This window comes from Bombus huntii, chromosome 12, assembly GCF_024542735.1.
Source record: "Bombus huntii isolate Logan2020A chromosome 12, iyBomHunt1.1, whole genome shotgun sequence".
Taxonomy (NCBI): domain Eukaryota; kingdom Metazoa; phylum Arthropoda; class Insecta; order Hymenoptera; family Apidae; genus Bombus; species Bombus huntii.
In genome coordinates, this window is record NC_066249.1 from 10,303,400 (window position 1) to 10,316,892 (window position 13,493).

At 34.4% G+C, this 13,493-nt stretch overlaps 1 protein-coding gene across 7 annotated transcripts in view; it reads right to left on the bottom strand.

Moving 5' to 3' along the window:
- LOC126872193 (pikachurin-like) overlaps nucleotides 1-13,493 on the bottom strand; it is a 263,775-nt gene that overhangs the window by 20,339 nt on the left and 229,943 nt on the right. For all 7 annotated transcript variants that reach the window (XM_050631848.1, XM_050631847.1, XM_050631842.1 and 4 more), the window contains one exon: nucleotides 5,296-5,435. In XM_050631848.1, coding sequence (XP_050487805.1) covers nucleotides 5,296-5,435 — 140 coding nt within the window. The remainder of the gene's footprint in view (nucleotides 1-5,295; nucleotides 5,436-13,493) is intronic.

Genomic DNA, 13,493 nt, shown 5'->3' on the forward strand with positions numbered 1-13,493 from the left:
GCGTAAGCGGAATTTTTATGATTTATGATGGTTACTACGAGTGAAACAGTGGAAAACTGCGGAATAAAATAAGCGGAATAAAAAATCGAGGCTTTTAAGAGAATACTTCCGAAATAAGATGCCAGATAAAGCGAAGCAGAATGAAAAGCGTATTCTCTTATATTCTCGAGAAAAGTTAGAATTGAACAACGAAGAAGAGAAGAGATGAAAAAACAAACAACGAACGATTTTACAGATCCAAATCAGCACCAACTTAATCTTTTAAAAATGGTATAATCCAATGAGTCAAATAAACCAAGCGTCTGCTCTCATAATCAGTTCATTTCCATCGCTTTTCTTCCTGTTTCCACATTTCTTTTACAACTTTCAATATTACAGATCACTTTTGCTTCCATTATAAATTAACCGTTTGCTATCCACTTAACTATCTTGAATTTCGAATGAACCAGAGTTGAAGTGAAATTAGTCGTGCATCACTAGACTGTGGATGTTTGTGCAGTGAGCGTGGCTAAAAATTATAAATCGTGCAGTTAATCATCGATTAAATTGATTCAAGCGCTTTCTTGTTCAATTTAAACGAGTTCTGTTTAAACATCGAGATAGACAAGATAAATTCTATATTTCCCACTACGCACTTATACTATCTTACATACATTGGAACAATCATAAAAATAAACTGCTGTCATGAAAAATAAAAAACAAGCAGCTGAAAATATTTCTCCGAGATAATTGAAGAGCGTTCAATCCCTATGGAATACGTTTTCCAGCACAAGCAATGAGAAACTCGTCCAGCCAGTGGAATCATGTAAAATACGAGGAATGATTATGTAAAACGAAAGAATGTTTAAAGAGACCGTGGAAATTGCGTTGATATCGCCGACGATGTTAAATCGCGTGCAAAGCAACACGCTTAATTACATCCTGCGCGGAATGCTGTGCATCGAAGCATTTTTCGAGCGGATTAAAACGCGACTGAACTCGGGATATTTTGTATCGAATTAACCAGTGACGTGTTTTTTGAGGACCTTTTTCGTGTTTCGTGAGATCGAAATTTTCCATAGCAAATTTTTCTTCTCCTTCCTGTTGTCTCTTTTTCATTTTCTTCCTATTCTACACGGTCATCGATTTGATGGTGTAAAGTTGAAACGAGCGTCGAGTACAATTAGCGATGGGACCTGAAACATTTCAATCCTCTTCGAATTTGTGTCGTGGTACGTGGCGATAAATTCGTGGCGATTAGTTAAGACTCTTGAAAGTCTTGGAAAACCTTGAGTCTCGTATTTATGATAATTCAAACTTTCCATATTTTGTTTAATATTTTACGCGCAGACTACGGATTTTTATGCGTTTTTGCGAAATTGAAAGATACAAAGTTGACGTATAAAAATGTCGAAAACAGAGTATTTATTACAATATTTGGCAGATGAAACAAATTTCTATTTAAATTCCATTTCATAACAATATAAAAATGCATAAAAGCCCACAATCAATTTATGTCAATCGTATCGTTTGGACAAAGTAGATCAAAATGCTTGGAAAATATCGAATACTCGTCATCGTAGACGCTAGATATTTACGCAAATTCATGTTTCTACGAATAAGATTACGAAATAGGAATTTCAATAAAAATAATGTTTCCCTATTGAATATTAAAAAAGAGTATCGTTCTTTGGATATTTTTAATATATTATTGTATATCACGTGCATTCTGTGTATTTTCACATCTTCAAATTTTCCTTAAACACAGAAAAATCCCCAGTCTACTCGTCCAGTTTTTAAAACCTATCTAAATTCTCAAGACTTTCAAAACTGTCTTGATAGATATTTGACAGTTTTTACTTTTAAATCATGCGTTCAAAGCGATTCGAATTTTTTGTCAGATACATATACACAGATTCGAAGAGTTCCAGATCTCATCACCAAGTATTATATTATATATTTGTTCTTTCGTCCGCAGATGCCACTTCGTCTGCACGCACAAAACATACAAAGGATTATACGCGAGCCTATTATATATATATACACACCATGTATCGATTATAACAGTGGCGGAAGCATTAAAGCGAGCCTCGTGAACGCGTGGAGCTGCATCTGATAAAATTACTATCGGCTTGTCAGTCGATATTACTTCCGGGGTACTCGAGCAGTTTCACTGACACTAGGTATGCACGGGGAAAATTGATCCTCCTTCTCCGATGTTTTGTCGCGTCTGCTTTATTGAATATCTTTTTGTCTTCTTTTTTTGATCTTCTTTTCTATTGTTCGTATGCGATCTGGTTGATGCAATCTGTATATAATAACGTTGCACCAATTACCGAATGATCTCGCGAGAGTAATGAATTGAGACGAGGAGGTGAGTATCGAGTGATTAATTCGCTTTTTGTTCGAGATATTGCGTTTTCGAAGCGCGTGATGCGTGGATTATGGACATTTATGTAAATTTATATTTCTATGAATACGGATTAAAAAGATGGCATTAAGGCAAACTATAACGGAGGCAGTCTATATTTGTACAAGAAGAAATTCAATTTTTGAACTTTAATCTCGATTCTAATTTGTAAAAGGCTAGATTGTCGAGTATAAGTCATGTATAATATACAGTTTCAGTGCAAGTAGAGTAATAAGGTAATAAACAATGTCCACCCACGTTTATGAAAAATATCATGAGAAAAGCAAAGTGTTAATATCAAATACAAACTATCAAACCGAATGATTAAAAATACAGAGTATTTCTGCCAGAGAACGAGTTTCTTTAATAAATATTTTTAATACGAAACCTAAAGAAGAACATAATTTCTGCTCTCGCAATTTTATCTCATTTCCCCTCTATAAATCTACCGCCACAACTACCAATACCATTCAGATTCCCCGCTAAACAACCAGGATGAATCGGCATCAGCAAACACTCGAAATTCAAACTCACCCTCTCGATCGTTTCCTCTTTAACTCCGCGCAGGTTCAATAGAATTTTTTCGCGAAAATGTTATCGGCGGCAACTTCAAAAGCACGCGCAATCTGCGACCACAGGTTCGCACTACGATAAAGGATTAAACGTAAAGTTTACGGGGAAATGGGAGCTTGGTCAAGATTTAATTAATCGTTCGAGCGTTTCGGGCGTATTTCAAATCATGGCAGTCATAATAGTTAATCGTTCGTGGCTTCGACATTCGAGATCGATTCGCGAAAACAAGTTTCCATTGAAATTTACGACATTGTAATTTCAGCCAATGGTACTATTACACCTTCCGCGTTTGATAACTCCCGACACCATATTAGACGCTCTTGAAGGTTGGAAGTTAATACGATCAAATAATTTCTGAATTCCGCTTTGGATCTGAATTCATTGATTTTGGAAATTTTGAAATTAAACGAAGCTAAATTTATTATTACGGTCTCGGAAGAAAATTGTGTGAAATAAAAATAAGTAAGATTTTTAGAACCAGAGAGAGAATTGGGGATAAAGATAAACTCTGGTAGAAACGTTTCCTGTAGATTCTCCGAAATTGAAATTTCAACCTCGAAAACTATCTTCAGAACTGTCTTGGAAATTACCTTTGAGAATTATCATCTTCCTTTTCAGTAAGTATTTATCTCTTGTTTTTATTATTTTTTTTTTTCAAGGAAAAATTCACTTGCTATTTTTTTACTAAGCTCTTTATTTATGAAGCGAAATTTATGTCATGATACACTTGTATATTTCCGCGGATTTTCACTTAAAATTTACTGGTATGCTCTAAAATAATAGCTAAAAATAACACTGAGGTATCATGTAACAAAAAGACCATAAATATTTTATTAAAAAAATATAACAAAAATATGAAACGTGAAGAATAAACAGTTTACGATATATATATATACAGGGTGATTGGTAACTGGTGGTACAAGCGGAAAGGAGGTGATACTACGCGAAAAAAGAAGTCGAAAATATAGAATAAAAATTTTTTTTTTAATTTTTTGTTTTTAATTTTTTCATCGAGACAATGATCTACAGTGAGATCCGTTATAACGTACCGCACGCGTACCGAGCGAAAATTCAAAGTCGATTTTCTCGAAAACAAAGTCTCAAACGAAAAATTTTTATTCTATATTTTCGACTTCTTTTTTCGCGTAGAATCACCCTCTTTCCGCTTATACCACCAGTTACCAACCACCCTGTATATGTACATGCACAGATATGTACTTGAAGCGAGCAATGAAAATGATTCTATTCATTTTGAATAATAATCTGTAGGATAAGGTACAAAATAAACTTTCCTATATTCTACGTAAAAATCTTATATAACAACATTCTTTTCCTCAAATCCGTGTTATGTTAAGTCGGATTTAATCATCTTTCTGTGTCCTGATGTATCTCTAAGAATACACTTTAACGTTTTTTTAGGAATATACTTTCGACAAATTTGAGTTTTGTTATCGGTTTCCGAGACGTTCTGACATTAAAAATGATAGTCCACAATAATCGAATGTGTACGAACGTTTTAGATTGAGAATTTTCGTGTCATTGTACGTGACTATTGATCTAAGTCCTTTCTATAAGTAGAATTTTAATGTGTTTATTTGTTGTAAATCAATTTTGAGTTTTATCTCAATACTGATTACTTTGTATGAAGTTTGCTAAAGTCGCATATCTTTATGCAGCAATCTCAACAATACTTAATATAACATAAAATCAATGGATATATTTCAAATACTTGACATTTTTTCATAACTTACATTTCTACGAATGATCATTCCTATATATATACCAATTCGCTTGATTAGTATAACAGAGCGATTTATAATAGTAGCCGTCTTCTAATTATTTTTTACTTAGATAGCTAGAGAACTCTTCCATCGAATACATTTTTACCTATGTAATTCAAAATCAGAAAATCAATATACATATACGAAGACCGCAGTTGAAAAACGTGACAAGTATTATTATCGGTTTTCTGATTTCAATATCGTTTTACTATTAAACGAACAAAGAAGAATATTAATATAATATAACTGATAATGGAAACAACCTGTTAAATTAAAAAATGCCAAGCTTTTAAAAATACTTGAGAAATGAATTATGTTTCCTAGAAGTTACAGTTGTAATTACTAAGACAAACGATATTTTAATATCTTAGAATAGGATGAAAGAGACACATGTGTAATTTCAAAATCAAATAAAAAGACAATTGTGATAACGTGATATCGATCGACGACATACCGAGTTTTGAAATTGATTGCCTGTAGAAAATAAGAAATATGACATATCATGTTCTTTTCCTATAGTTCTCGTACAGTATGTACTCCGAGGAAATTTACCTGAAGATCCACCCTGGTCTCGCAAAGATCGCCGGTGTATCCGAGGGGGCAGAGACATACAGCCGTGTCGCCTCCAGTAGTCAGGCACTTACCGCCATGGGAACAGGGCACCTTGCTGCATCTGTCCGCCGTGCACTCCTCTGCAACGACAATAAATCAAACGGATCAATGGATCGAGTACGTCAACGACGATGAATACGACTGCGGAATCGCGTATGCAGCGCAAGAAATCTTCGATAAAATCGACGTGAATAGCGAGGCTCTGTCTGTATATTACGTGGTCGGAAAATATCGGCCAGTTCAATCTTTTGGCTTTTCGCGTGTACGCGTCGATAGTATCGCCGGTGTAAATATTTGACGAAAATACTCCTTTGCTACTATCCTTTTCTGCCGATCGTTCGATCTCGTTCTATCTCGTTTTCTATCTATTCTGACGACGGTAGGAAACGGAAACTGGTGAGATGTCTGCGAAATTATCTTCCGCCGCGCTCGTTCGTCGACTCTATCGGAAATTTCAGACGAATGAAAGAGGGGCTTTCTTTCCCGTCTTTTTTCCCTTCTTTTTTCTTTTTCTTTTTTTTTTTTTTGTTTTATCTGGGAGCTGGGTTGCGGCCGGGACTAAACTCGAGGACTCTTGAAAAATCGATGCTACGCTTGTCGATTTTTCGATCGACGAAACGAGGAAATATTGATGATGTTCTGCGCGCTCGTGGCAGGATTTCAATCGCGTTGGGTTTGTTGCATTTCGGTTTCCTAAATTCGCATGACGTAATTTAGCAATGAATAAGTAGACAGCGAATAAGTTGTGGGAAGTTCTAAGAGTATTTCACACTGAGGTAAAAATAATTTGGCGAATCTTATAAATGATGATCGTATAAAATTCTCTAAAATTCTTTGAAGATTAAAAAATACAATCAGTAGCAGACTTCTCTTTAATCGATCCATATGGAGCCTAACTTCTAACTGTACCATAATTATAACATACCAAATATCATTTATTGTTTGTAAAAGCTGTATACATATATACAATGTATATTGATTACGTACAAAATTGCAAATATATATTACGAATATTACAATACAATTACGATACAATTAACGCATAATACAATTATATACATACAAAATAATAATAGTAATATAGTTTATTTCGTTTTGCCTTCGTGGCCAAGAAATTCGACTTCGTTGCAATTTTTCTAATCACGTACTTTCTCATCCGATCTTCTCACTCGTCCTTCCATGTTTTATTTTTATGCTATCCTTAACCTAGATACCACATACTAAGAGTCTACGCTGGACGTTCTTCCTATCCTGAAACTATTACTTTCGCCAGTCGTACTAACTGTCTGCTTATTGCACATTTTAATCTTTGGTATTTCTTCCGCCATTTCGTCCCTTATCTTTTTCCTCTCTTATTCTTTTTATCATTTCTTAACCATTCCACCACCTGCTCTAATCTTTTATCCCTTGGAATCTTTTCCAGACTTGTGTTTATTCCTTCTGCTTCTATGCAGTCTTCTACCAAACGTTCTAACGTCTTAATATTTCTTTCACAGATTTAACGTATTCTTTCCTGTTCCGTCCACCTGTTCCTCTTTTCCACGGTTCCACACCTCGCTCTAGTTACAATGGTTTGACTCCTCGCTGCTCTTTTCTCCTCTAAATAGCGCGACATCCTGATATCTTATACGTATTTTATATAATCCGTATATTTTGAATCTCTGATCCTATTCTACATATCATATTTATATATTAAATTTTCCTGAAATTATTCTTCAAACGTTTACATCCAATACAGCGGAATAAAGTTCCGTCTAAAAACAGATTTGACTACGTGGAGATCAAAGAAATAAATACACAAGATAACAAAAGAGTGGAACCGTGGAAGGTATAAGCGTTCCAAAGGGCCAGCGTAATCGATATCGAAATTACGATATCCAACAGGAACGATCGTTTTCAAAGCTAAAAATTTCGAAGTCGCCGTGTAATCTGCAAGTTAAAAGGTCGAAGCTTTCTGAGAAAAGTCGGTACATATTCGATTCGTTTCCGGGTATTCGAGAAGTTGAAGCGGACGCAACGACGTGGAAACGATTACTTTCGAAATAACTTGATTTCCTAGAAATTAAAGTTAAGTTTCTGGTCTTAAAGTAACGTTCCCTGTGTTGAATAGCTATTTCTTCGATTCGTTCCTCCTTAAGACGGCGATCAATATGAACGAATGCAAGGCTTGCCGTGTTGGAGACGCCATTGGAAAGACACTTTCGGTTCGGTTGTTCACCTGATTCAGTTACACACGTAGCAGCATCCACGTGAACCTGGTTAAATTGGGATCGATCGAAAATTCTCCAACAGCTTCTCCGGATTACTTTTTCCTCGTCCCTTGAAAACTCCTTTTGTCTCCGCGATTCCGCTTAATAACGGGAACTAGCAACTTCCGCGACGAGTTTCCTCTCTCAAGTTCGCTGGTTCGAAGTTGCTGGTTTCAAGTTCGAATGCACGGTTATTCGTGACTATCGATAACGGTAGTGGATTTCATTCTAGTGCTATGTTCTTTTTTCTTCCGATATATATACACTTACTGACAAAACAAAAGTCAAGAAACATAATCGCTTGAAAATTACTGTATATTTTCTATCTTCTCAGATACATTGTTTGGAATTAAAAATACCACAAAGAGGTAATAGTCCATACATGAACATGCAATCAATTTTAATGTTAGATATCTAAAACGAACAGTGAAATTTGACGGTGATAACGTAATAGCGTGGGATTGTTTCTCACGTAATGATTCTGATACGCTAATACAAATGATAGAAACTATGGATGGATTCGATTAGTATTCTACTATCTCGCATGTTGCCAGAGAAACGAGAAAATGCCACAGTGGTCATTTTGACGCGATAGTGACCCGGAACGTCCCACTGAATTAATTAAGACGTTTCTTCTGGAACAAAATGTTAATATGATTAAGCGACCAAGTCAATCTTCTGATTTGAACCGAATTGAACATTTATGAGATCACGTTAAACGTCCATTGGGAGCTCAATCATTTACAAATAAAGGAGAGTTAATGCATAAAATTACAAAAATATAGAATAAAAATTTTTCGTTTAAGGCTTTGTTTTCGAGAAAATCGACTTTGAATTTATAACGTTATAACGGATCTCACTGTAGATCGTTGTCTCGATGGAAAAATTAAAAAAAAAAAAAATTAAAAAAAAATTTTTATTCTATATTTTCGACTTCTTTTTTCGCGTAGAATCACCCCCTTTCCGCTTGTACCACTAGTTACCAACCACCCTGTATATAGTAATTTCCAAGCGATCGTAATGTCTCTTAACTTCTGTCAGTAAGTATATATGTAGGTATATTATAATCTATGGTATTGATGTTTGGAGAGTTCGCGTATAATTTTGTATCAAATTAATGTTAGATATAACATAACTAGACTTCTAGTACTCTCGAGTTTTTTTAGAAGGGTAAAATATTCTAGGATTTAATGGTCTTTCTTTGTTTACTATAATATCTTTTAGAGTACTGTAAATTCTATATTGTATTTTCAGACACACTTCCTTTTTCGTGGTCTTATATGTTGTACATCGTTTCCGATATCTCTGTACCTGAAACCGTTCTCACGTCTTTTGTAGAGAATTCTTTCCTTGTTTTGGTAATCTTCTGTTTTTGGTGATCTTTATTTACTTCATTAGTGTACCTCTTTTTTAGCTATCCTATATTTGTTCCTTCCTATGATTCTATTTTTTCGAATCTTCATACTGTGTTTTCTGTTTGTTTCTCGCAGTCTCTTTTCGAAGATCTATTTTGTTGTATCAAACTCTTATAACTGCCCTTTTTTTAGTATCGCAATTTTTCCTTCTTCTATGTATACTCTTTTATTGTTGTAATCTTTATTCCTTTAAGTATTTTTCTTCCTTAGAAATGTTTCGGAGATTCGTACAGCTAACAGTACATTTCCTATCATTGTCTTCTGTGAAGAATATTATCGCCCACAGGAATAGTTGAAACGAATACGTTTCCAGAAAAAAAGCTCACGGTAGTCAAGTAATAGTCGTCAGAATCAATTTTGGGACAAGTAACCACTTTCGACAGATCATTTTGGATAACGTAGGGTGAAGGACGTCGTCCACGGCAGACACTATGTTGAGAGGCAGTTGATAACGTTACTTTGAAGTCGTTGAACCATCTTCGACTCTTTGATGTTCGGTAAAAATCGAAGACGTAGAAATGGATTCGAACCCTCGTGAAAAGTGCCAGTGTGACTACTCACTGCTTCCGTGAAGCTCTGGCAAGTGATTTTTAACATGGAATAACGACCGGTTATCCTCAAGTGCTCCGTGGTATCTTCACACTCAAGTCAATTCACTACTCTTTGATAAGGTACATAAGCTCCATGTACCATGTATCTGACTATATCGCACCAATTCCTTATGCGGTAGTATATCTTTGATTATTTATTTTTAATATGCGATTGTTAATAAACTGTGTGTATGAGTACATTCTTATGCAATTTATTTTTATAATTTTTGTTATAAAAATTTCTTATTGTACACTTATGGTTTAAATGTATTAAACAATTGATTGGAGATAAAATTTTGTTGTTTTAAATTATCTACTTCATTTTATTGTATTTTATTAACGAATAAACTGACTTAGAAGCATTAGCATTTAAATTGTAAATGTATTCTCAGTATATAAATAGCGACACGAAAAGAGTAAAGATTCATATCTAGGAAAAAAAGAGATCGAGACAGGTTGCAAGAAAGTTTCTGAGTTTTATTATGAAATACCTATTTTCTTCCTACATTCCAGTCATTTATCCCTTTTCTTATTATCTCTCATGCAAAGTAGATACCATATAGACACGGCAGTTCTTCCCATTCAGTCATCTAATCAGATATCTAGGAAGATTTGAGTTATTCTTCTTTCCCCGGCGAATCTTTTATCTTTCTGGTATAACTTTACTTAATAACGTCTCGGAACTTTCACAGTCGTGGAATTTCCCGAAGCATGCCAGAAGAAAAAGGGAAAAGAGAAATTGTTCGAAGAATCTTCTCAAACTTGGTGTTTCGAGATCAATGACGCGATATGGATGGAAATAATAAAAGGTATACATTCGAAAAATTGTAGGTGGAAGGAAAGTTCCTTTGTCGAGGGAACGGAGCCGAGTTGCTAGATGAATATCCAACGGTACGACGATTGGGGCGAAATTCTCCGAATAAGTATCTCGCCTATATTAATTTATCTTTTGCACAAATTTTTCAGATTCCATTTTATCAAAGTATCAACGATGAAAAATCTTTTGTTAAAGAATCACCTTCTTTGAATTTTATTTTCTCATTTATACTTATTAGATGCAGAAAATTCTTTCTGTATTAAAATCGGAAAAAATTACAACGAATTGCGATCTTCAAAGATGATTAGGTTTTCGTTAATCTAATTATAAATTAATGAATATTTATTAAATATTTATACGTTTATACTAAATTTAAATATACGCAAGATTAGATATGAATGAGTATAAATACAAAAATGTATCAAATATAAAAGATAAAATACACGTCACAGTATCTAAGAAATAAAACATACTTTTATTCAAGTTTCACTTTTTTACCAGTATCTATAAAAATTAGAATTGTTATACATTTACCCAGTTTACTAATTGTAAATTCCTAGATTTTTGTTACTAAAAATATCTACTGATGTTACTAAAAAATATCTGAAGTTCCTTCAAAAGATAAATTTTGTCTAGTACGTTTCACTAATTTTTATTTTTTTAATTGTAATTTTTATTTTCGCACGCACTCCACATCAACATATTACGTCGACTTAATTTTTTCCAAATTACGACCAATTAGCACTTCTCGAATTACAAACGACGCAAAACAACATAGTGTACACAACAGACAAAGCGTGTTTTCTCGCGCTGATCCGTTTCTCAAGTGTTTTATTCGAGCGAATAAATCGAAGCCGGTTGCAGAGCAGGGGAGCAAAACTTCTGCCGCTTCCATCTGTTTAAAATTTCACGCGTGTTTCAGCCACTCCCATCGATAACGTATCGCGTCTACGCTCCGAACTCCTCAAGTCCACTTCATTCGTCTATACTTACTAATGCAAAGGAAATTTCGTTTCCTCGAGGATAAACGCGAGAAAAAGGAACACGTCGAGAAAGAAAAGAAAAAAATAGTATGGCGAATAGCGTCTGGTAAATTGAGAAACTTCGATTTGCGCGATTTCTATTGCCCTGGTTCGAACAATCACGATTCTTCGCCTTCGAACAGGTTCCTGCTAAAAATCGTCTAACTCATCCATTATAGCATAATTCGCACCAGTCACGTTTCCTCTGCTTTTCTTTTACTACCGCCATTTCTCTGTTCGAATTATATTTCGCTCATACATATATCGGACGAAAAGGGTAATTCGACTAACTGCTCTCGAAACGAGTTTATTCCACGAAAACTTTTGCTTTATCGAACGCTCCTTTCACGAGTCTGATTACGCTTCTTGTATTTTACAATTTTATCATTCCTTTGGCGACGAGTCTCTTTGAAATTTTTATAAACTTCCCTCCGAGAACTCGATTTTTCTAGTTTAATTGAAATGTCGTTTGTGAAGATCGTTTTATCTTCGTTTTTGTGAAATTTCTTGTTTGAGGAATTCTGTATCGTATTCATACTATGATCTTGGATTTAAATTTGCATAGAAAACAATGAATATTTTTAAATTCGTATCTGAATTTTGATATGTAATAGCTTTATTACGTTATAATGATTTTATTAATACTACGTTGTAATTCTTATTCAAGGTTTAATGTTGTATTGAAAGGTTGAGAAAGCGTAGCACGATGCAAGGGATTTTGAATCTCTGTGCGAATTTGAAGCAACGATAAACGCTATGAAAAATTGATTACGATTCAAATTGTCTTTTCATACAGTATATTTTAAGACATACTCAATAGGATATAACCCAACTATCTATAATCGTATTGAACTGTTGAAAGATTAAGCAACCCCGTTTCTCTAGAAATAGAGTCGAAATAAAGTTAACAGCTAAAAGAAGAAACTCCTGTCTTGATTAATCTTCTTTCATTATCCAATTTGATTCATTTTAAAATATACATTCCCTAAATGTTATAAGTGTATATATATTTGGTCTATTTGTAGTAACGTTATTTTCGTCACGTTCTTATTACATACTGATTAACAGACGATTCGTAGCAATTTTTCGACCAATGATAAATTTGACCCTTCCGTAAAAATCTGTAACTTAGGGATGATAATAATAAAGGATAGAATCGTTTCAAATGACTCGTTTATCAATAACGTTATAATTAAATTCTACAAAATATTATATACCACATCGATAGATATTATACCAAATTTATTTATTTACTAATTCACTAGAAAATTACTTTTGCTGCAAAATTTGTTTACTGAATATACTAAATATTCTAACTAAATTATATCAACTACGTACAAAGTGAAATAAACAAATTTTACAATGTAACGAAAATCAAGGAATCGCTATCTCTGACGAGCGTAATATAATTATCACTTAATTACTCTCCCGCGATGATGGACCCTCGTAGCGTAGGTTAATTTCACATGTAATAAAAACGGTGGCGTGATGACAAGCCATTCGTTGTCGAAGATATCTCGATACCACGCGAAACGATCACAGGGATAATTGATCAACACTTGATAATTAACGCTAGCCCTCGATTCACAACATGACGTCATCGTACGCTCTCTTGTCTTGGCTTTGATCATTAACTAATTAGCCGACACCGTAAATGCACACGGGAGATACCGTGCAGAATTTCGTTTAACGAATTCTCAGCCGACGTAACGGTCGCTGGTGTTGCGTTATCTAATGGCTATAAAAGGACGAAAGAATTTGGTCGTTCGTACGTTCGGTGATTCTAGCGTTTCCGGGCAACCTTGTATTTTTTAGCCGCCTCGAAATCGAAAGTACGATGTTCGTTTTACGTTAATCTATAATCCGTGAGAAGAGAAAAATGTGTAAAGTACGATAATGGAGGATTATAGTGATTTTGGATATTCGCATGGAAAATAACAAAATCATTTCGGCAACGTATAGTTATGTACAATATATGTATATAGGATTAGAGATATCGAATATTGATACAGTTAATTCCAGAATGGAAGAACTCGATACCAAGT